At 47.6% G+C, this 24,945-nt stretch overlaps 2 protein-coding genes across 2 annotated transcripts in view; one reads left to right on the forward strand and one right to left on the reverse strand.

The window, feature by feature from the left end:
* Positions 1-24,945, forward strand: part of GRM2 (glutamate metabotropic receptor 2) — an 85,984-nt gene that overhangs the window by 41,671 nt on the left and 19,368 nt on the right. Inside the window, exon 2 of the mRNA XM_028718723.2 lies at positions 3,183-3,942. Within this exon, the coding sequence (XP_028574556.1) occupies positions 3,466-3,942 (477 nt within the window). The 5' untranslated portion in view covers positions 3,183-3,465. The remainder of the gene's footprint in view (positions 1-3,182; positions 3,943-24,945) is intronic.
* Positions 12,625-14,740, reverse strand: LOC114591561 (IQ domain-containing protein F5-like). Its single transcript, XM_028718724.2, has 2 exons — positions 14,708-14,740; positions 12,625-13,014 (listed from the first exon to the last, which is right to left on the reverse strand). The coding sequence occupies exons 1-2, from the start codon at positions 14,738-14,740 to the stop codon at positions 12,655-12,657; spliced, it is 393 nt and encodes a 130-aa protein (XP_028574557.1). The 3' UTR covers positions 12,625-12,654.

Consider the following 24,945-nt stretch of genomic DNA (forward strand, 5'->3'; position numbering starts at 1 on the left):
CTAGGTTTTACACATGCACACACGCCCCTACCTGGCTTTAGATGTTTTGACAGCGGGCATTGTAGGCAGAAAGTCAAAATGACAACCTCTTTCACAGCTTCCCTTTTTCATGCACACTTTCCAAGCAGACACTCATAAAGAGTATGGAATAATTCAAGAGGAGTGGAGTGATTCTTTCTTTCTTTCTTTCTCACTATGCCCCCCCCTGTCTCCAGCACAGTGTATTTGCTACCTGCAAATTTTGCAGAGAAAACACTACCCACTGGACAGCGTTGCCCTAGGAAGGCACCTACAGCTGCTAAATGTTAAATCTGGCCCTGCACACATGTACACGCCCTGCCTCTCTATCTCCTGGTTGCCATGGTGACAAGGAATCCTGGGGAGTTCTATGCCAGAAGTTTCTTCATGTTAAATGGGGAGGGGGAGACGCAGGGAAGAAATCTGCGCTACTCGTTCTGTGGATTTCTGAAATAATGGACATTCTGGAACAAAGGTGTACTCTGCAGGGTTGCAGACTTTAAAAAGCAAAACTTGACATACGGCAACAAGGGGCTAGAGATGTCACCTGGCCTATTCCCCTCCCCCCGGCTCTTTGTTTTATATCTTCATTAGTGGTAAAAGGGAATTTTTTTTAGTTGCCTGCATAGATTCCAGTCTTCCAAGAAACAGTTGTCCAGCCTATGTTTAGTCATCCCAAAATAAAACATTTTCCCTTCTTGTTTTTAAAAAATGAACATTGCGTATTATGTCGAGTTGTGCTATTTAATTCTTACAAGATGTCATAAAATGCTAACCACTTAGCTACTTTGAACACAATACCAGAGAAACTGGTCGTGGTTTGCAGGTCATTGGCCTGCAGTCTTGTTTTCTGAAGCACTTACTATTTGGGCCATGTTGGAGCCCCTGTGCCCCTCAATACCAGCTGCTGGAAGTCACAGGAGAGGAGGGGAGTGCTGCTCTTGCACCCAGGGTCATTTTAGGGGCCTCCCAGGGGCATTTGGTTGGCAACTGTGGGGACAGGATGCTGGACTAGAAGGGGCACTGGCCTGATCCAGCAGGGCTTTTCTGATATTCTTATGGGGAGTAAAAGATTTCCTTAGAGGAATGAAATAGAGGATATAATGTTTAAAAAATGGGACAGGGAATATTATTCTGTCAGCAGCAGAGAGAAAGGAGAGGCAAAGATGGAAAGAATTTGGGGTACTGGCCATACATTTTCAACCATTCTGATGTAGCAGGAAATGAGGTCCCTGTGGCTCCACCTCTCCCCCCCCCCCATCCCTTCAATGTTTCTATCATCCCTTCTTCCAACTTCCAAACAAAGCAGGGTTACCTTGCCACATTTTGAAGCAAGTGAAGGAATTCACCTTAATCCATTAAAAAGAGAATAGTCCCCAAGATATAATTAAATCTAGAATTGAAGTTTTCCTTTGCAGTTCTGTGCAGATGCCAGGGGTCACCAACATGCCGCCCAGCTGGCCTGCTAATAACTCCCATGACAGGGCCTGCAGACGGTCTCAGTAAATATCTCCTTAAAAATCCACAATATTTGAGAGACAGTTTGCTCTTGCTGCTGCTCAGCTCCTGTTTGCAGAAGCTCTGCCTCTTCTGCACTGAACACATCCCCTTAAACATGTCCACAATCTGCTGGAGGACAGAATGGAGAAGAGGTGCTGAGAGCATCTCTCTGTGTGAAAGTGCCTCCCCCCCCCCCCACTGATAATAAGCCACTCTGGCAGCTCCCAACAGAATATTAAAAACACGATAAAACATCAAACATTAAAAACTTCCCTAGACAGGGCTGCCTTCAGATGTCTTCTAAATGCCAGGTAGTTGTTTATCTCTTTGACATCTGATGGGAGGGCATTCCACAGGGTGGGCACCACTACTGAGCAGGCCCTCTGCCTGGTTCCCTGTAACTTGGCTTCTCACAGTGAGGGAACCACCAGAAGGCCCTCAACGCAGGATCTCAGTGTCCAGGTAGAACGATGAGGGCGGAGACACTCCTTCAGTTATACTGGGCAAAGGCCATTTAGGACTTTAAAGGTCAACACCAACACTTTGAATTGCCTGCACCATTTTGTGGTCCTCTCCTTCTGCCCAAGAGGTTGGCAACCTAAGGCCCATGGGCCAGGTCCGGCCAATGAGCTTCCTGGAACCGGCCCATGGCCATTCTGTGGATCGGCGTGGGGATTCCGTGCTTTTTTTCCGTGGCGCCATTTTTTTCTCACTGCAGGGACCGACTTCTGGGTCGGAAGAGCACCAGAAATAGCGTGTGTGCATGCACACGGGCGCTCCTCTGTCCTGGAAGAGCGCCGGAAGTAGCTTGAGTGCAGGCACAGGCGCGAGCGTGCACGCTCCAGCCCACTGAGAGGTCTGTCAGGAAGTGGACTGACCCGGCCTCAAAAAATGTTGCTGACCCCTCTTCTGCCCTTTTAGATGTGGCAGACATGCCCCTACAGCAGCCATTTTGGGGATGAAATGTTGGTGAGCCCTTTTCTAGTCTGCCCACTGTGTTCCATCCTGGTATTCTATTCTAAAGCAAGGAATACTTCTTTGAAATAAGCATTAATTCTTCAAAATAAGGGATGCTGAAAACAAATTATATTAAACCAAGGGATACTAGTATACATGTGGGTGTTTTTCAAAATGTGGTGTGTGTATATATCATATAAAAAATATGAACAGTCTGTATAGAAGTGGGGGTTTTGTTTGTCTTTTATTGTAACTAATATAGTTTATAGTGCTTCCGTGGTTAGCCTTGTAACTCTTGAGAAATTGTAATGAATGAATGAATGAATGAATGAATGGACATAAGGTATCTATTTTTTACTAGTAATCAGCCTGTGTAAACAATGAAATGAGTACAGTTTTCATGGCTTGGAATCCTAGTTGTGCCTGAGGAACATATTGCCTGAGGCTTGCCTGAGCTCAGCAGAAAAGCTGGTGCCTGCCTATCCTAAGCAAATACCATTTTCTTAGTAGGGAGCTACCTTGAATATGTGCTGTGAAGTTAAGGGATTCCCCTGTAAAAGTGATGATATTTATAGTACCCAGTAGTGGCACATTTGTGGCACCATAAAACTAAAGATCCAGAACTTAAAGGATATCTCCACTGGGCCTTTCATGCTGTAACTAATTATCTCCCCTCTTTTTCCTCTCTCTTTCTCTGTCTCCCACAGGTTGTTGTGTCTTTCTTTCTCCAAAGGGGCTGATAAAAAGCACAACTCCCAGCAGCAATTGCTTCTGTTTGGCTATATTTGGACATCACAGTATAACTGTTTATTCACCTAAGGCTGGAGTTTCCTTGCGGCAGGATGGCCATTGGACACTGCTGTTGAATTAAAGGTGTTTCAGAGACACAACTGCCCACAACAAATGGTAGGCTATCTGACACCTTTGCTCTGACCAGGGAGGTCTCCTTGTGGCTTGGAAAGGTGCTTGCTGCCCTCTTGAGGCAGTGCAATGGCATCCTCTGCCACCCTATGGATTCTGCTGGTCTATCCTGTTGCGTGCCACACCAGCATTCATGGCCAGAGCCCCGGATACAACGTGCCAGCCAAGAAGGAGATCAGCTTGGAAGGTGACCTGGTTATTGGGGGCCTGTTCCCAGTCCACGAGAAAGGAAATCCTACAGAGGAGTGTGGCAAGATCAATGAACATCGTGGCATCCAGCGCCTTGAAGCTATGCTCTTTGCCCTCGATGAGATCAACAAGAACCAGCAGCTTCTGCCGGGCATCACCCTGGGAGCTCACATCCTAGACACCTGTTCCAAGGACACCTATGCCCTAGAACAATCCCTGGATTTTGTGCGTGCCTCCCTCACCAGAGTGGACGGCTCTGAGCACATCTGCCCTGATGGGTCCTACGCCATCCATGATGATGTACCTACAGCTATCACAGGGGTTATCGGGGGCTCCTACAGTGACGTCTCCATTCAGGTACCATTTGCAAACCAGGAGGGAGCTGGTGGGAATGTGGAGTGTGGTGCTTAGAATTGGGGTGTTGTGTCTGGGGCCTTGTATTAGGGGTAAAAAGAATGAGTGTGAATGAAAGAAGCCAGGTCTAGGCATTTGCTCATTGGATAAGAGGGCTTGGAAAATTGATGGTTACTTGAGGAGTCTATGGGTGCAGCTATAGAATACAACTGTGAAACTAGGAATCAAGTCATTAAGTAGCTTCCTTTCAGTGAATTAAGGTAGCATAGTGGTTTCCACTTGCTTGGCCATGAGTTTAGTAAGTGGCCCTAAGGCAAGCCAATTTTGTTCTGCCAGTTCCATGCCAAACCTTGGCAACTGTTATTCTTGGGCAGCTGCTGAGGCCCCAGTAGGGCTTCTCTTGGTGCTTGCTTTCCACCTGCCACACTGAGTAGGTGGGTCTGGGAAGCCGCTGCTTAAATATTTCTGCAATGCCCTGGCATTCTGGGGCATTGTGGGAAATTTTTAAGGGCAGCTTTCCTGGGTCAGAGGAGAAGAAGAGTTTGGATTTGATATCCCGCTTTATTACTACCCTAAGGAGTCTCAAAGCAGCCAACATTCTCCTTTCCCTTCCTCCCCCACAACAAACACTCTGTGAGGTGAGTGGGGCTGAAAGACTTCAGAGAAGTGTGACTGGCCCAAGGTCACCCAGCAGCTGCATGTGGAGGAGCGGAGACGTGAACCCGGTTCACCAGATTACGAGTCCACTGCTCTTAACCACTACACCACACTGGCTCTCTGTAGAAGGAGGCATTACTGTAGAAAAAGGTCCACTAGATAGCTTGATGCAAGGATGATGGGGGCAATGTCTGTAAAGCGCTTTGGTCATTATCAATTTAGGTATCACTATCTGGTTTTAATTCAGAATCAGTAGTCAGAAAATAAAAACCAATACCATCTTGGCATCACGAGATTTCCCTATCTACAGTATTCTGTATTAAATGTCTTAAGAAGTGAATGGGCTCTGTGTTTGCAGACTAAGGGTGCAGGTACTACACACGTATTTGGAAGCCCACTGGAACTCAGTGTGGCAGATTGTTCTGTAGATCGTGCAGTAGATACATCAAGAGAATAAGGTGGCATCAGAAGAATTTGTATCCATAAAGCTAAGCACAGGACAGAGCAGAAGCTTCTCATGATTACCTATGGAAGACATAGCCACAAGTTTAAAGACTTTATCTTATGTTGAAAGACTGTTGCATATTCAAGTGGATCATAGCTCTGCAAAACCAAATTGCTCTCCTCACATCAGATTCTTCTGCTACAAAATGCCTCATATTTTGGAATGCTTCTCTATAAACTATCACCAGAACTGCAACTCTAGGCAATGCATTCTTACAATGGGAATCAATTGGGACCCTATAGATTTCAAAGGCTCTCCATACTATTGTACAGAACGAGATGAGAAGTGGGATGAGACTCCTGGGATGAGATGGTAGGAGGTCACATGTTATTCTAATATCAGATACACGCTCACCTTGGAAGTGAGAACAGAGAACAGGCAGGTTATATTTGTGAAAACATAGCTGATGGCCATTGGGGATAGTATTTTGCATATATTTTGCAGCAGGCTCAGTTATCTGAGCGAGCCTTTGTGTGCCCAGGATTTGTGGGTGTTTCCAAACGCCCTGCCATTGTTTTATTGTGATGCTTCCTGAGGTGCAGTGAACGTGGTAATCACAGCCTGACTCACACACCTGTACGAGAGACAGAGCGACCTTTTCATAGCCCACCCTGACCGCCACCTCTGCCTTCGGGTTCATCCCTCCCGACAAAAGCTCTGCCTGATTCTAGGCTTCCTAACGCAGGGACCGTATCCCAGAGCATCCATGTGACAGAGTAATTAGCTGCTGCTCCTGAGAAGCCCTGAGGATGTATTAATGCTATAATTAATGTAAATTAATATATCATTATCACGTACAGAGCCCATTGCCAGGAGAGAAAGAGGGAGAGAGCTGAACACGGCTAGCTATCTCATTTGCAGAGAGAGGACGAGCCTGTTGCCAGGGCTTTGCTCATAGATGTTTCTGGCCCAGTTCCCCAAAAGCAGAGCAGCCTTCTGAGGGAGGCTTGCATTGCATTCAGCAAACTAGCAGTTTGAGGAGGGTCTTGCCTTGGCAATGCCAGTGCAAAATAGTTCTGTCCTTTCTCCTATAGCTTGCAGCTCCTGCTGCCTCATGCTATGTTTGCCTCAGTTACAGATTTGACCCCAATTCCTGTGGGTAGGAAGACCACAGGATCCCTCTGAAGACACCTGAGACCATGGCCATCTGTCACTTAATTTCAGGAGCTTCCCTACAGATATGCCAGGCCAAACTCCTCCTCCCTCCTTCCTTAGTCAAATGCCACTAAGAATGCATTGCTGGAGCTGGGCTTTTGGTGGATGGAGCCGAAGAAACAAGAAGGTCTTGCAAGAAGAGGGTTTCTATTTAGCAGGGTCAGTGGCAGCACTGAGCATCTGCTAGGGCTCCCAGAAGAACCTTGGCACTGCTGAATCATCATCACCATCATCATATAATTATACCCCATCCACTCTGGCAGCTCCCAACACAATATTAAAAACACGATAAAACATCAAACATTAAAAACTTCCCTAAACCGGGCTGCCTTCAGATGTCTTCTAAAAGTCAAGTAGTTCTTTATTTCCTTGATATCTGATGGGAGGGCATTCCACAGGGTGGGCACCACTACCGAGAAGGCCCTCTGCCTGGTTCCCTGTAACCTCACTTCTCACAGTGAGGGAACTGCCAGAAGGCCCTCAGCGCTGGACCTCAGTGTCCGGGCTGAACAATGGGGGGATGGAGACACTCCTTCAGGTATACTGGGCCAAGGCCGTTTAGGGCTTTAAAGGTCAGCACCAACGCTGAAGACTGGGCTGGGCATCCCTTAATTCCCCCTCTGGCCTGGCACTCTAAGCACTGCCCGTTGGCTAGATCAGAGGACACTTTCCCCAGGTCCTACTGTGTCCTGATATTTTGAGAAGGTAGCAGGTGAATTCAAAGCAAATCCTCACAGTGTTTTTTGGCTAGGTGGTTCTGCACTGGCTTTCCACCATATAACTGCCCTGAAAGTCACAGAAGATCCTATGATTGACTGCTGCTCTGGGCTATGAAGCTGGTGTGGTGTAGTGTTTAAGAGCAGTAGATTCGTAAACTGGGGAACCGGGTTCGCATCTCCACTCCTCCACATGCAGCTGCTGGGTGACCTTGGGCAAGTCACACTTCTCTGAAGTCTCTCAGCCCCACTCACCTCACAGAGTGTTTGTTGTCTGGGAGGAAGGGAAAGGAGAATGTTAGCCGCTTTGAGACTCCTTCGGGTAGTGATAAAGTGGGATATCAAATCCAAACTCTTCTCTTCTTCTTCTGGGTTGGTTTGGTTTCTGAAGTTGCTGAGCTGTGGTTTGTGAACAGCATCCGTTTAGTGTCCTTTTATGCTACATCCGCCTCCCTCCTTCTCCCTGTTCAAGCAGAGTATCACATGACTCTGCCTTCCTGCTACTTAGAAGTGACAACAGTGGGAGTTGAAGAGTGGGAGACTCAGACATGCTTCTTCCAGTCCACCCCTTCCACCCCTGCTCCCCTTATAGATTATTGTTCCATGCCAAATGTAGATGGCAGACTCCCTAGATCACACCCACATATGCCCATACCACCATTTCTTTTCCTTTCAAGGGAAGTCCCTTTGAACCAGGCACTTGCCAAACTGCAAAAAAAGAGGGACAGAAATCATGCGCACCTTTTAAGGGAGGAGAAGGTATAACTGAAAGAAAGAAAGATGGATGTGCGGGTGGGAAACAAAGAAGAGGGGTGATAAACAGTGGGGGAAATAGTATCCGCACCATACGTTTAAAGCACATTTAATGGCACACACATTCACACATGGCTTCCCCCAAAGAATCATGGGAACTGTAGTTTACCCACCAGAGAGCCACCATCCCCAACACCCTTAACAAACTACAGTTCCTAGAATTCTTTGAAGAAAACTATGTGCACTAAATGGACTTTAGTTCAGTGTGTGGATGTTGCTTAAAATAAAGGAATGAAGCAAGAAAACCCGTAGGAAGTAAAAAAAGAACAATGAAAGACAAAAGAGGCTGAGCCGAGAAGGTGCAGAGAGCGGCAGTTAGATCTGATTAAGGGGAGCAGGGCACGAAGGAAATAAAAGGGGGTCATCTTTCCCCCCCTTCCTCATGCTCTGATGGTGTCGTGCTGGCCATGGGCAGACAAAGAAAGCAGGACGCAACATTCAGAAAGATAACCAGCTCAGCCGGCTAGATGGCTGTGTTTTTAATAAAGGAATCATTAGCTAAACTGACAGCCCAAAAGGTGGGTAAATAGCAAAGCAGGGCAAGGAGTTATACAAAGTGAGCGAGGGACAGTTGGTGAGATAATTAGGGAGCTTATTAAAAAGATCCACAGATAATTTGGCTACAGAACCCTCTCCGCAGAGTTCTGCACTGGCAACAAGAACACAAAGGCGTTTTATTAATAATTCTGGGTTCTTCTCACTGGCTGCTGTCCCCTGTGGTTTGTGTCCCCTCCAGGCTGGAGGAGACCGGAGTGCTCTCTCTGCCTCTGATTCTCTCCTTGAATCCCCCAGGACTGGCACAGAAAGCTACAGATTTGATCCAGCTGAGACACTGTGTGTCTAAAGCAGGCAGTGGATTAACACCTTCCCTGCTTCTCTCCAGCCCTTTTTGCTTCCCAAGAGTGAGTTGGGCAAAGGCTGCATAAAAGGGAAAGGCTCGCTTACAGCAGTGGAGCGCAGGCCCTCTCAGGGGTTCAAAGAGGCCTGGACCACATCCAGCTTTTGAGACCTCTGCTCAGAACACACACACACACACACACACCTATCTCAACAACCAAAAGCTGCTTCCTTCCTTGTTTCAAACCCAGTGCAAGAAATAAAATTGATCTGCAAGAGAGCACATCTGAGAACTAAATATACAAGTTGAATGGGAGAAATTTGCACATTGAAACTCCTCAGATTCTCCAGTATTTAGGCTGCTATCCTAACTCCACTTACCTGGGATCAAGCCCCATTGAATTTAGTAGAACTTATTTCAGAGTAGACATGGTTAAGATTGCACTAGCCATGCTGTGGGAATTGCATTTTTTAAAACATGGTTTGTGGGGTGGGGCTTTTTAAAGGGAAAACTGCCCAAGGGTATGAACTGCCCAGGGGTATGTAATTGATTATAATTTGCCTGCAAAGCATGCACCACTGTAACACACATTTTCCCCATGTCTGCGTACTGTACATGCTTTCTTGTTCAGAGTCACATTTTATGACATTTAGAAGCCTGCATGGAGTGGGAGAAATTCTCAGAACTGGGACTTTGGCAGCACTAATGCAAAGGAGTTTATAGAAAAGCTTCACATGAGGCGTCTTGAAACAGGGCAACAAAGCTTTATTTGGAGTGAGGGATATAAAAAACATGAAGTTGTCACACAGTACAACAGGCCTACAAGCCTCAGCTCACAGTCTTCTTCGTACACAGACTACATCAGATTCTAGAACGACCACTTTTTATGCTATTTAAAGAAATACAGTGGTACCTTGGTTTACGAACTTAATCCATTCTGGAAGTCCGTTCTTAAACTGAAACTGTTCTTAAACTGAGGCGAGCTTTCCCTAATGAGGCCTCCTACCGCCGGTGCCCTTCCACCGTTCGGATTCCGTTCTTAGACCAAGGTAAAGTTCTTAAACCAAGACACTATTTCCGGTTTTGCAGATTTTGTAAACCAAATCGTTCTTAAACCGGACTGTTCTTAAACCGAGGTACCACTGTAGTAGCCTAACACAAAATGACCGCAACCTCTGAAAGAGCAGAAAAAGAAGACAGACGGGAATATAAAATTGTACAAATAATCATGTTTCCCCCCATATTATCTTTAGTAATAATAATGATACTAATAATGATGACTATGCTTCTGCATTGTGCTTCCCTCACCCCGCAACAACTTGGGAGCAATCCCTGTACCCTGTTGTGTGGCAGACAGCAGGAAAAACATGCCTCTGTACTTGGCATCCCACCCCAAAAGAACAACAACTTTGGAACAGTTCCTGCTATGGGGCATGCAACAGGAACAGGGAAGAGTTGCCATATCCTCCCTTACCTTCACCCCAACATTCAGCTGAGGCCCATCCCAAGCAGTTGCTTCTCTCCCTCCCACACTCCCATATATATATTTTTAAAAAGCTTGCCACCACACAAACACATTCAAGAAGTCTGCCAACTGCTCCACATGGCTGGTAGGCAGCAAAGCAAGCACAGTAGTGCAGCTACCACTTTGGCTCACAGAATGATCCAGCACAAACTTCCTGCCACAGAGGAATGTGGGTCATAATACTTCACAGTCATAATACTAGGGGGGGGGGGTAGGCCTTCTGCTGAGTCATTACCATTTAAAACTCTTTAATATAACTATATCTGTATCAGTTAGACAAAATTTTAAAAGCATTTTGCCAAATCACGTTTCTTACTTGCTTAAATGTTCTAAACTGTGAATGTTGCATTTCGGTCCGATGTCCATAAAAACAAGTTGCAGAGCTTAACAAATGCTGAATTTGAGGCCTCCTTTGAGCTTGAGGCCCTCCTGGCCCTGCTCTGATAGTCCCTGGTGTAGTGCGCGTGCGCGCGCGCACACACACACACACACACACACACAGAGAGAGAGAGAGAGAGAGAGAGACTTTCTTGTGGTATCTTCTTTTGCTTGCCTCATGTCATGATAGAACTAATTAAACTAACAAACTGACCCCCAAACTACCCTTCCTTTCGCATTGTCATAGTGATCTAAGGAACAGTAGTCAGCACAGCAAAAGGATCGCAATTTGGGGTCAGAGGAGGACAAGCAGCCAGCTTTGTAGTAAAGTGTTGCCTCTGCGGCACAGCTTCTATATAATTCCTAATAAGGCTGCCGTGAGGAACATCAAGCCCCCTAGATGTTGCTGGATGCCAACTCCCAATAGCCCTGGTCAGCATGACCAAAGGCCAGGGATGATGGGATATATAGTCCAATAACAGCAGATTATAGGGTGGGGGCACAGGTTCATAGGGATGTTAGTTTAGTGGAGGGTCCATAGTTTCATGGCAGAGCACATGTTTTCATGCAGGCTATCCCAAATTTCAGTTCTCAGTACCTCTAGTTAAAAAGGACTGACTAGGATGTGATGTGAGAGCCTAGAAAGCCAGTTCCAGTCTCTTGATGAGGAAACTGGGCAATTTTTCTGACCTGGTATAAGGTAGCTTCCAATGTTCCTAGATGTTTGCACGTGAAAATATCATGTCAGAATGGTTCATCCATGCAGTATTCTGAGTGACGACTACACAATGAACACCAGAACTTCTCAATTCATTGATTGCCTAGGGCAGGGGTCTGCAACCTTTAAGACAAAAAGAGCCACTTGGACCCGTTTCCAAAGAAAAAAAACTGGGAGCTGCAAAATCATTGCGACATTTAAAACAAATATAACACTGCATATATTGTTTCTTACCTTAATGTCCGATCTGACAGCAGGCGGGAAGGTGATGTCGGGACGGTGCGTGACTAACGCACGCACCGCCCCCATGCGACGTCACAGCCAGTACAGCGCCCGCCACAGTGGGGAGTGTCGGGGCGCACAATGCATCTCCTCCCCTCGCTAGTATCCGCCCCGGAGCCATGGCAAAGCTGTAAAAGAGCCACATGCGGCTCCGGAGCCTCGGGTTGCAGACCCCTGGTCTAGGAGTATGCTGCATGCGAACGACCCATTTAAACTCTTTTACACATTTTGCCCAGAAGAAACATCCCAAGAGCTGTCCAGCGGAAGCCAAACATTACATTGGAAATGACTCCATGTCTGTGAGAAGCTATTTATGCATTGTAAACTATTTTTATTATTCTTGTAACTATCAAGTTACAATAAAAGAGATTCTGACTAAACATCAGGAAGAACTTTGTTGTGACAGCAAGAGCCATTCAACAGTGGAACGGATTCCCTCAGGAGGTGGTGAACTCTCCTTCCGTGAAGGTTTTTAAGCAGAGGTTGGATAGTCATCTGTCATGGATGCTTTAGCTGAGATGCCTGCAGTGCAGGGGGTTGAATGAGATGACCCTCAGGGTCCCTTCCAATTCTACAATTCTTTGATTCTAGGATTATTTATAAATTTCTATACCATCCTTCAGCCAAGGAGCACAAGGTTGGTTTACAATATAAAAACACAAAAATGCACACCACAGTACCATACCCTCATGCTACCTGACATCAGATCTCTAGAAAGAAGCACTGTGCTTCCAAGATGCTTCCAGCCTTTAGCTCATGGCTCACTCTGTGTACCTATCTGCTGTGCCTGTCTGTGTTTACCTGCCTCAGACTGCTGACACATACACACAATCTACAAACACTGTTGACTTACTCATTCCAGAGACCCTAATAAATAATCTAATAATTAATCATTTAACAATCGAGAGACACCCCTTGCCCATCCTGGACTATTGAGGAACATCAGCATTCATTTTGTCAAATCCTAGAATGTGATCTTTCAGTTTGCTTTCAGTCAAATCCATGGCAATCGTCCACCCACAGTAAACAGACAGCAGCCGTACAACTGTATGACAAAGCATGCATTTATTTCACTCCCTGGGGTCTGAGTTTGAGAGCAGTCTCTTCTACCTTCTCCACAGAGACTCTTTACTCAACAACAATCTCAATGTTCAAATCTATGCCATCCTGATTCAGGTTGCTAAGAGAATAGGCGCCGGAGGTTTTCTGGAAGCTGTGGTGCCGCCAGTTACTTTGGATGATCTGGGCTGCCCTTTGATACTTCTTGTACCGTGTTCTCATAAGCCACATCTTAAACATTGACTGCAAGAGGACAGAAGCCTTCTCAGACCAAATGTACGTCGATAATGCCATTGCCCTTTTCTCTTCTCGTCTCCGGAAGGAAATCATGCGCCACCATTTCTGGACCAACCATGCACAGACGATGGCGTGTTGCAGGCTACGGCGGACTAGAGTACCACGCCACCATTTCTGGATGGTAATAGCAGCCTAAAAGTAGGAAACAATGACTCAGGTGTCACTACAACATAAGCAGAAAGGGGCCGAGGCACAAATCCCTTTCCCTGTTAGTTTTCTCTATCATACAAGAATCAGTCATATGGTGTCAGATATTGAATAGTTTCCGTCAGCCAAACAAGACACAAAACTGAAAAGATGCAAACTGGATGTTGAAAATGGTCTTTTCCCACCTGTGTCCAACAGCTAGGCCACAACCTTATAGTTCTCACTAAAAAAAAACAACCTACCTGGAAGCAGGCATGGTGGCAGTGCAGGAAAAGCGCTTAAGAACGTAAGAAGAGCTCTGCTGGATTAAGCCAATGGCCCATGTAGTCCAGCATCTTGTTCCCACAGTGCCCCCCAGATGCCTCTAGGAAGGCAAAATTGCCTGTATAGAAAGTCTGGCATGTACCTTAACTTCCTTTTTCGAAGTTTCTGGCACTGAAGGTGGTGGTGACGTTGGCGGTGGTGGCGGCGACGTTGATTTTTTGCGAGCCTTATGAAAAGATGGCCAGAATAAAGAAAAAGGAAAGAAATATAAGCATAGAGAAGGGTCAAAAGAGTCTGTAGGACTGCTGAGCCTTATGCTACGAGAGCATTCAAGCTCTTTACCAACGGCTGCCCTTCCATTTATGTAATTTTGTATTTGTTGGGTGCAAAAGGCCAGCGCTTGACTAATGAGCAAGAGGGTGGTGCAGCAACTGACTACACTACATCTTGCTTTTTATGAAAACCAGTGCTTATTTCCTAAAAATAGATGTGCGGTTCAGGCATGTTCCAGAAGCTAACTGTTCCGTTGTTCCATCCTAATTCCAGAGATTGTGTGGGTTACTGATGTATCTGAATGTGCCTACTTCACAGTGTGCAAAGCTCTCCCTTGCCCAGGCTCCCCACCCTCACCAGCAGAGAAGCGTCATTCAAAGCTGGCACAGTTGCCGGTGCTTTGTGGGCACCACCGCACAAAGCAAATAAGGACGGCTGGTGTGGCGTGGCACTAGCAGGGTGGTGGGGCGGCAAGTCCTGTTTCATCTCGAGTGGTTAAATTGAACAGGCCACCCCTGGTTTCACCCTCCCCTCCTCCACTATCATAACTAAAACACGGACAACAGCCTCAGGTATTGTTTGGCTTGGGGAGGAAAGCTCCCGCAGATACCACTGGAGGCATGAGGATGGCAGTGCAACAAAGGAGTAAGTTTCTGATCATAGTATTTTGCATAGCGTAGGACACTTTGCAAAGGAAGATTGGCACGCGGCACTCAACTTACGCAACATTTTTTGCAGAAAGCAATCATTTCTTTCAGGGAAAGCCCATGTCTCGAGGGGAAATGATGATCCGCTTCTAGCAACTGAAGCTCTCTTAGAACCACAGCGTCGAGCTGGGTTGTAAACTCTGATGTCATAATGAACACGCCAACACTCCCCTGCTCTAATTCTCACTAGTTAAGAATGAGTCTGTCAGATATGATTTGTCATTGCTTAACTGGCTGGGCTAGAGAAATGTCACTTCTGTGTGTGCATGCACCATGGAAACAGGAGGAAGTTTTCCTTCTGGAGCCAGTTTTTTTTAATTGGCAGTGAAGGCAGAGCTTAGGCGAGGGATGTTCATACAAGCAAGCAACTGCACCTGCCAACTGATGGCACAACAACCATCCTTTCCCCCCTTCCTGTATGGCTGTGGGCGCACCTGGCTCAGTGTTGTTTTCTCTTTCACACCCATGGCCAGACGCAGTTGCACTGTTAGGGTCAGACTTTATGGTGGGCATCTGGGGTGCTGCAGTCTGGGTGGGCCCACAAACGATGCCAGTGAATGAATGGCAGGTTCTGGGGGGTGGCTGTGGTGAGCCATGGTGTGTAACGGAACAAGGCAGGGCACCCTCCAAAGCTCTGCCCATCTGGTATTTTCATTCCCCCACCATCTTTCTGGGTCCAGAGGCATTCTGAGGTAATAAATATTTTGGGAAGCTGGTTCAACACAGCACTTGGTGGGCCAACCAAGTCCAGGACCAGGCAGCAAAACGACAATGCAACCCAGAGGCACCTTGGCCAGCCTGGCTTCCAATGTCTTCTGACAAGCCTGGCCAACCCTGAGGTTCTGCAAGGTGGCTAGAGCCTGTCCTTCCTCTCAAGCCAGCCCCACCCACACCACTGAGATATTGTGGAAAACTCCATGCAATCTCATCTCTGGCCGTCCAAAACCTTTAGCAAAAAGGAAAGGGAACCCCTTGCACCAGGGCCATCTTTACCCAGGGGTGCAAGGGGTGCGGGCACCCAGGCACCAAATTCGGGGGGGCAGGTGTCCGCTGCTGAAGCCACCTAAGCTCTTAACTATCTACCTGTTATGAAATAATAAATAATTTTGATCAAGCTAGAAACACAAAATACGTATATATCTAGGTATCACCGAAATGTATACCTGCTGTTTCATGAAAGGACTTTCGACTTTGTGCACTCATTTACCAAAGACGCACCGCGCCATTCACAATGGCGGCACTTGTCAGACGAGTCAACAAAGGCACTTGTCATTCTCAATGGCGCCGTGCACGCAAAATTAACTCTTACAAAATATTATGTTACGTAGTGTATTGAGCTGCTATGTGGCAGCGGGGTGAGTCAGCGGCACCTTTGACATGACTGATCTCGCACCTTCCTGCTAGCTGCATGCAAGCTGCGCGAGATCAGTCATGTCAAAGGTGCTGCTGACCCCAAGCAAAACATTGCAAATTGCGTTTGAATTTCATCACTTACAGTTCAAATTCATTTAGAGAAATCGTTTAAAAAAATGTTTATTTTTGCTAATTGTCGGCATTTTCTTTGACTAACTACTTAGTACTTAGGGCTCTTCTACACATGCGTTTCAGCATGCAATTTTAGTTTTCCATTTCCGCAAAAACTCACCTAGAGCACACACACACTATGAATTCCACGAGCTGCATTTTATCTTCATTTTACAACGAATGCCAAAGTTAATTTGGGGGCTAAACTAAATTTGGGGGCGCTGGGTGGATCTTTGCACCCCGGCGGCGCATATGCTAAAGCACAAAGCTGATCACCAGCAACACAAGCACTTCTGTTTGCTTGGTGGAAGTGATCTGCCTTCTCCTACCCCTGGGGGCTCTTCTGAGGGCTGTCTCCTGACCCTCCAGAGCAGATCTGAAGGGGGGCATATGGGGATGAGAGGGGGGGAGCCCCACTGCATGAGTGAAAGACCTTGTGTGGACTTCCACTGGTGGGACTGGTTAGTTAAATCTGTCCTTACCTAAGGGAGTCCCCCAGTATGTAGAAACCACTCCCTTATATGTTGGGTAGCTTTGTTTTGCTTCCAAATTTGTAGGCACACAAACACCTATTGGAACTTGTGGGGATAATTGTAGCCTAATGCAGTATGGAAGTGGATTTACCTGATCTGTGCTTTCCCTTGGATAATCATGGAATCCTAGAACTGTAGAGCTGGAAGGGAACACAAGGATCATCTAGTCCAAACCCCCCGCAATGGAGGAATCTTTCACCCAACATGGGGCACAAACTGCTGACCCTGAGCTTAACAGTCTCATGCTATGGCTCTAAGGACAAGTTGGTGACAAGAGATAAATTGTTCTCACTAAAGTCTCAGTAACTGGTAACTAGCATTACTTTTACAGATCTTTTTTAACATTTGAACAAAAGAGCTACTTAGTCCCACCCCCCAGCTGTTACAGAGGCAATCTACCATAATTACGATCATAGCTGTTAAATAAACAACAGTCCATTAGCAAGAGAGAAATGGCTGTGTTATTGTAGAGGTCTTAAATGGCCCGGAGTTTTGCACTGAGTCTTGCAAAAGCCCCGTTCTGCAAGGGGTTATGAAATTATAACATCATGCTAATAATTCTAAAATCAAGCCTGGCAGGTGTGGAAGATTGTTCCCATTCCCCACAGCGCATACAGTTAAACACAAGGCTTTAGGTCAAATGCCCTTGACACTGCCGGTGGGGAGTCCTTGAAGGGCAATTTGCCATCTTGGGTGCCTTCTTGCTGCCATGGAATGTAATTTTCTGCTTAAAATTTATTTGTGCATGTTAATTATGCAGCAAGGTTTTGACACATCCAGAGCTGTGAAGTGTGTTCTGGTTCTCAACTCCGAAGAGCCTATCAGATGGCAGGGCTTTTTCCTCTAGCCTGCCTCTTTTGTAGTCTGTATTTTTAACAACCTCATTAGTGAGGATTTCTCCCCTTTGAAGATAATGAGCATTACTGCAGAGCATCTGGACCAAGTGGAGAGTTTGAGTCGCAGACTGCAGCAGCACCATCCGCAGCTCTGGGTGCACATTTTCGCTGCTGGTAGATTATTTGACTTGCTCTTCACTTTTTCCTCTTTCGGAAGGGCTCTTAGGCCAGGCACAAAGGCAGCAGATTAGCTTTCTCCCTGCACAACATCTGCTTGTACATCACTGTGATCTACATCAGTCGTAAAATTGTGTAGCCTGCCTTGCAGCTCTTACAGCAACGGATCTGCAACAACCTTATTAGTGAAGCCTCCCTTCTGCTGCCTTTTACATGAGCTACGTTATAGCATCCATAGTAACCGTAACCGTACTGCTTTGTCTGCTCTAGTTTGGCTTCAGACTGTAATAGGTGCTTGTCATTCTCCCTCCTAATAATATACTGGAAGCTTTTACCCCACGCAACCACTTCTGCTTAAATTCTGTGATCTTCCATACTAGCATTACATATTAGACATTTCCGCAAAATTCCTTCTGGCTGTTACATTTTGTCGTTAGTACGTTAGCATCATCTCACAAATTCCCTACTAATTACCTGTACCTGAGTTTATTACATAACCTCACATCATGTCTGATATCTAACTTGTGGTATATCAGCCCTAGTCTTGGTCAACCCCTTTCTCTGGTAACCTCCTGGTGAGACGACGGCAATATTTTACATGGTGCTGTCTCTCAGGAAGTGCAGTTCAGAAACTGCAGTTAAGTTAGAACAATGGCAGGGAACTGGTTCCAGCCCGTAAGCTAGATCCTGACCTCCCTCATCTTCCATGGGCCAACTTAGACTGATGGACAGTGCCACCCACCTATAACTCACCCAACATCACAGTAATGTCAGGTAATCTGCTTTCCTTTGCCTGCGTAGTTTGAGATCAAATTGCACAGGCAAAGGCACAGCGCATTTCAGACACTGATGACCAGCTAATTGTCAGTGCTTGTACTGATAGTGATTTTCTGGTTGCCAGTGCTGCAAACCCCTGCCCTCCACCTGACATCCTAGATGACATTTGGTGTAGGCCAGGTGGGTGGGGCTTGGCTGAAACAGCCTCATGGGGAAAATTGGGGAGGCGTGCCAGGCCTAACTATGTCTACAAGTTCCCCACCACTGGTTAAGACTATGGCTGCTAGACAACAAGCTGTGCTGGGAATTTATATATATATATATATATATATATATATATATATATATATATATATATATATATTTGCTTTCGTAGATTTTCACGGGTATAGGTATGCAGGTTTTGGTGTCCTCGGGTGTCTTCCCGTGTAAAAGTTGGGGTGTCTAGGCGACGTTTCGACGAGGTCTCACTCGTCATCTTCAGGCTGGTGCTCTGTTCCAGTAACAAGAAGCCGAAAGCACCAGCTCTGTTCCAGTAACAAGAAGCCGAAAGCACCAGCCTGAAGATGACGAGTGAGACCTCGTCGAAACGTCGCCTAGACACCCCAACTTTTACACGGGAAGACACCCGAGGACACCAAAACCTGCATATATATACATATATATATATATAATTTCACCACTGCTTTGCTGACGCCACTGGCTACTAGTGTGGTTCTGCACCCATTTGAAAATGCTGATCTTGACCTTTAAGGCTTGCCAACAGGGACCTGGAGGAGAGCCTGTCTCCACATGTGCCTGGCCATCGATTCTCACCAGAGGTGCTTCTTCAGATTCCTCCATGGCTATTGGGGAGAAGAGAGGCCTTTCATTGAAGATGCCCTGGCTCTGACATGGCCCACATCCACCCTCTCACCGAGTGGTGAGGAAAGAGCGGGGCATTACAAGCATGAAGTGTTGCCGCTCATCTTCCTCACCCACGGGGCAGAGAAGACAAGTGCCAAGGCCTTGTGGAATGCCCCCTCTCTCCCCACATTTGGCAAGAGTGGGGGCATTCCACCTCACGGCAGAAGTGGTAATGGCAGCATATTCCTGTTTTGCCCCAGGTGGAGAAAGGGGATGGACTGCCCCGGCTTCCTTGATTTCATTCTTCATCAAGATCTCCACAAGTATTTTAAAGAGGGGGGCAACAGCATGTCCTCAGTACTGGATTTATTTTGGTGCCCAGGATCACCAGCCACAATGATTATTGGGGTTTCTAGCTTGCTGGACTCAATGTCCTCTTTGACATATTTTGTAGGTGAGCCTCTTCTCTGTGGAGAATGTATCGGCTCAACTGCTGTCCACTGTCCACTAGCTTTTGACCCCTTTGGCCAACATAGCCCAAGTGGTTTGCGTGGTACTCACAGCAGAGTGTTTGCCTTCTCTAAATCAGGGGCAGCCAACCTTTCAGCTGAGGTCATTGAGAAGATCTTGGACACAGTAAAGAAGGTGCAGGAGCTTGATCCTGAAAATCCAAGCCACTCTCTCATAGCTTTGAAGCTTCTCCTTCTCCCAGAAGTTTTGCAGGACCTGAATTCCAACTGTTTTCATGACAGCGCAGTGGCCTACGGCTCTGCTTTGCTGCACAGTGAGCGCATCGTACTGTGTCGTTTTTTGCAGAGCCAGAAGCCGCTCCCCTCCCCTTCTAGTCAGTGCAGCGGAGAAGGACAAGTGTCACTGCACAGCATTCCTGTGAGGCAGGAGTTGGTTTGTTTGGCGGTGGTTTCTGAAGAATAAAAGCACACCATTAATCTGTAAGATATAGTTCCATAACGGCTTGGAGAACGGCTTCAGACCACAAGGGAAATAATGACAGTGTAAAATAATGACCGAGAGTAAACTATTCCAGCCGTTGGTCACGAATGCTCTGGAGAGACTCAAGCCTCGGTCGTAACAGCTTGTTTTCAGCAACCTTTACTGCGTTAGAGCTAACAGCTTTGGATTTCTTTGCACCACGTCATCAAGGAAATATAAGAAATATCCTCAGAGTTTGCAAGCTCAACAGGTGAAGATATCCATTTCTTTGAAGCTCCATGCATCATCTGTTGAGTTTCTGCCTCCCACATCCCTGAAAGACCCAGGAGTTTGACAAGAGAAGGTGGCAGACATATAGACAGATGATAGATAGATGATAGATAGATAGATAGATAGATGATAGATAGATAGATAGATAGATAGATAGATAGATAGATAGATAGATGATAGACATTTGTTGCAAACTGCCTTGGGCATTTTTGGTCAAAAAGCAGAAAAAAATATTTCAAATAACTAAAGAGACATGTTAAGTAATTTAGATTTGGTGCAATTCCTTGTTTTGGAATATATAGCTCTGTGTTATGTGCATAAATGCTGGAGTATTGATCAATAATAATAATAATAAACCTACTACTTTACATTTACAGGAAAATTATTCCTAGGGTTTCCATATTTTTATAGTCCTTTTTACAGGAGCTTGGTCAACAGATACTACTTTAGTAGGTGATAATGGCCCACCCGCTGATGCCTTTATATATATGCTGCTAATGCAAAAGAGTAGACCAGACATCATGTTCTGAGAGCTGGCAATTCTCGTCCTTCCTTTCTGTTCAGACTTCAGACTCCTTAGATATGCTCATAACTTGGTGTTTGAACAACTCTTTGCTAAGCTTCCCCTTTTCTTTAGCCATATCCCCTAGGTACTCTATAAATGCACATATACTATGTTACTTTCTTATACTGAGTTGCATTATATATATATATATATATATATATATATATATATATATATGCATGCATTGCATATGGTCTGGGGAGGGGGTGTTAATTTCTGAGTCTGCTTAATAGACCGGATGCAACATTTCAGTTTCCATGGGGGTGGAGCAAGCAAGGACATGCTGATAGAGGAATAAGATTCTCAGAAACGTTCAAAGGCCTCTTCCTGGATGTATTGAAAAAGTAGTGTATTTTGAGAGTGCTTGATGTGGTTGTTTCGTAGTAATCGGATAGATATGTGGTACTGAATATAGGGGAGGCAGGCTGCCCCTCCACAGCCTAAATTGCAACACTTCCATGGTAAAAATTCAAAATGATTTCAGAATTGGCATTCCAAGTTGGTCATCCTTGAGCAAGCTCTCATATTAAGAGGCAGGTTTCTATTAGCGGTTATCTTGTTGCAAAGTACTGTCTTTGAGCAATATCCTGCAAATGTGATGGACATTTGTACCAATTATGCATGCAGAGAGCTTGGGAGGCTGTCAATAGGATGCCTTATGCATACATTTGTTATGGCTGCATGTGCAGTCATGGTTAGAAGTGCTCCTGCGTGTGTGACAATCAATGCCATGCCTCTTCCACATGCCAGGAAAGAAGGATTTTACAAACCAAAACAAGATGCTGACAATCTAGAGAGGCTTGTTATTTTGCTGTCTCCAATTATAAAGAGTCTGTAACTTGAAACTAATGGGAAGAGTGGCTCATTGAGTACAACACATAACAGACCCTGCTTTATTTTTCTACTGTGGTAGCTCGGTGTGATTTAGCCTAATTCCTTATAAAGGGCTAACCATGCAGTCAGTCATATGTAGGTCAGAACATATAGTGGGAAACATGTATCAGATTTTTGTATGAAGCTGCTACCTAATTCACCATCATCTTATCTTGCCACTTGCAATCCACCTCCCATTGAGGCCAGCGGCAAATGCCTATTGATTTGATCGAGATTAAACCCCAGGGTTTTAGCTATTGCAGCTCCAAAGAAAATGTGTACAAAATGCCATCCATGTATTTATGAGTTCACATCTGTCTGTAAGAAGCTGCAAGAAGCTCACAATGAAAGTCCCCATTAAATGCCCTATTCATCTCAGCGAGGGGTTAATTTCAATGGTCCAGGAAGATGATTTAGGCCATTTCAACACCGCACGACATCACACTTCTCCTATTCTGTGTGGCTCAGACTTAAGGTACCCACCGAACATGTGTCACTCTGTGTCATTTATTCTTTGTGTGCTCCAACATCCAGTAGATGTTTGTGCAAAGATTTTCACTGCATACGAAACAGTTTAAATCCATAGTAAAGAAACATCAGTGTAGCATTGATGTGTCATAAACAATTAGCTCAAACAAGGCAAATAAGGTCAACCATGTTAACCGCTGTTAACCTAATGCCTTAGAAATGGGTTGCAATATTAAGGATATGCTTTCAACAGCAAATGTTTTAATCCTGGGTGGCTGGTGCGACTGGTGGAGTGGGAGGCAGGGAGCCCGGAAGTAGGTGGAGCCAGCCAGAGTCAATGGCAGGCAGAACCAGCTACCGTATTTTTCGCACCATAGGACGCACTTTTTCCCTCCTAAAAAGCAAGGGAAATGTGTGTGCGTCCTATGGAGCGAATGCAGGCTTTCGCTGAAGCCTGGAGAGTGAGAGGGGTCGGTGCGCACCGACCCCTCTCGCTCTCCAGGCTTCAGGAAGCTATCCGCTAGCCGCGGCTAGCGGAGCGCTGCATTAATCCCGAAGCTTGGGGCGCGCGGAGCTCAGCGCGCCCCAAGCTTCTGGGTGCCGGCAAGGTCTCGCTAGCCCTGGGAGAGCCCCGCGACGTTGCGTGGCTCTCCCAGGGCTAGCGAAGCGCCGCGCTAATCCCGAAGCTTGGGGCGCGCGGAGCTCAGCGCGCCCCAAGCTTCTGGGTGCCGGCAAGGTCTCGCTAGCCCTGGGAGAGCCCCGCGACGTTGCGTGGCTCTCCCAGGGCTAGCGAAGCGCCGCGCTAATCCCGAAGCTTGGGGCGCGCGGAGCTCAGCGCGCCCCAAGCTTCTGGGTGCCGGCAAGGTCTCGCTAGCCCTGGGAGAGCCCCGCGACGTTGCGTGGCTCTCCCAGGGCTAGCGAAGCGCCGCGCTAATCCCGAAGCTTGGGGCGCGCGGAGCTCAGCGCGCCCCAAGCTTCTGGGTGCCGGCAAGGTCTCGCTAGCCCTGGGAGAGCCCCACGACGTTGCGTGGCTCTCCCAGGGCTAGCGAAGCGCCGCGCTAATCCCGAAGCTTGGGGCGCACGGAGCTCAGCGCGCCCCAAGCTTCTGGGTGCCGGCAAGGTCTCGCTAGCCCTGGGAGAGCCCCGCGACGTTGCGTGGCTCTCCCAGGGCTAGCGAAGCGCCGCGCTAATCCCAAAGTTTGGGGCGCGCGGAGCTCAGCGCGCCCCAAGCTTCTGGGCGCCGGCAAGGTCTCGCTAGCCCTGGGAGAGCCCCGCGACGTTGCGGGGCTCTCCCAGGGCTAGCGAAGCGCCGCGCTAATCCCGAAGCTTGGGGCTTCGGGATTAGCGCTCCGCTAGCCGTGTCTAGGCTGCGGATAGTAGCCTGCTTCCCGGAGCGCCGGGCGCCCTGAAAGCAGAGCTCCAGGCGCTTCGGGAACACATCCGCAGCGTGGGGAGGCTTGCAGGAGTTCCCCACAGGGCTCCCCACGCTGCGGATAGCAGCCTGCTGCCTGGCGGGTGGGGCACCCTGAAGCAGAGCGCCCCTCACGCCAGGCAGACATCCGCAGAGTGGGGAGCCTTGCAGGAGTTCCCCACAAGGCTCCCCACGCTGCGGCTAGCAGCCTGCTGCCTGGCGGGTGGGGCACCCTGAAGCAGAGCGCCCCTCGCGCCAGGCAGACATCCGCAGAGTGGGGAGCCTTGCAGGAGTTCCCCACAAGGCTCCCCACGCTGCGGATAGCAGCCTGCTGCCTGGCGGGTGGGGCGCCCTGAAGCAGAGCGCCCCTCGCGCCAGGCAGACATCCGCAGAGTGGGGAGCCTTGCAGGAGTTCCCCACAAGGCTCCCCACGCTGCGGATAGCAGCCTGCTGCCTGGCGGGTGGGGCGCCCTGAAGCAGAGCACCCCTCGTGCCAGGCAGACATCCGCAGAGTGGGGAGCCTTGCAGGAGTTCCCCACAAGGCTCCCCACGCTGCGGATAGCAGCTTGCTGCCTGGCGGGTGGGGCGCCCTGAAGCAGAGCGCCCCTCGCGCCAGGCATACACCCGCAGAGTGGGGAGCCTTGCAGGAGTTCCCCACAGGGCTCCCCACGCTGCGGATAGCAGCCTGCTGCCTGGCGGGTGGGGCGCCCTGAAGCAGAGCGCCCCTCGCGCCAGGCATACACCCGCAGAGTGGGGAGCCTTGCAGGAGTTCCCCACAGGGCTCCCCACGCTGCGGATAGCAGCCTGCTGCCTGGCGGGTGGGGCGCCCTGAAGCAGAGCGCCCCTCGCGCCAGGCAGACATCCGCAGAGTGGGGAGGCTTGCAGGAGTTTTTTCCTTTATTTCCCCCCCAAAATTTTTTTCCTTTATTTCCCCCCAAAAAAACTAGGTGCATCCTATGGTCCGGTGCGTCCAATCGTGCGAAAAATACGGTAATTCTAGTTTTGCTCCTATTCGCCTTCCTTCTGAGTTTTGCAAGGGGAAACACAGAGACTGAAGAAAAGGAAGCTGACAGGGAGTGCTCTGGGCTGGATGTAAGCAAGAAGGCAGGCAGGCAGGCAGGTGAGGGCTGGCTGAGGGCAGGCTGAAGCTGGTGGTGCAGCATCCCAATTGCCCTAATGGACCAACCTTCACTGGTTTAAATATAGACCATCAGTATGTCCCTCTACTGCTGCAGATACATCTCGGTGTGGTACAGAGCATATCATTTACTCGGAATGTGAGCTCTGATTTTTAGAGAACAATTTGCTCTTCCTCATATTCACACCAAAAAGTTAGGAAGTGTGTATGCATTGCCTGCTGAAGGTTCAGATGCCAACTTATGCAATGCCATCTGGGTACCTGTGCCTTGTAGTTCTTCCATTCTCTTCCTCATCTCATTAA

This window comes from Podarcis muralis, chromosome 2 (assembly GCF_964188315.1).
Source record: "Podarcis muralis chromosome 2, rPodMur119.hap1.1, whole genome shotgun sequence".
Classification (NCBI taxonomy): domain Eukaryota; kingdom Metazoa; phylum Chordata; class Lepidosauria; order Squamata; family Lacertidae; genus Podarcis; species Podarcis muralis.

Excerpts from the sequence above, each read along its gene's own strand:
- LOC114591561 (XM_028718724.2), bottom strand. The coding sequence starts at position 14,740 with ATGGGTGTGAAAGAGAAAACAACACTGAGCCAG. Across the intron at positions 13,015-14,707 it reads AGAAAACAACACTGAGCCAG|GCTGCTATTACCATCCAGAA; the intron begins GTGCGCCCACAG and ends TCCTACTTTTAG.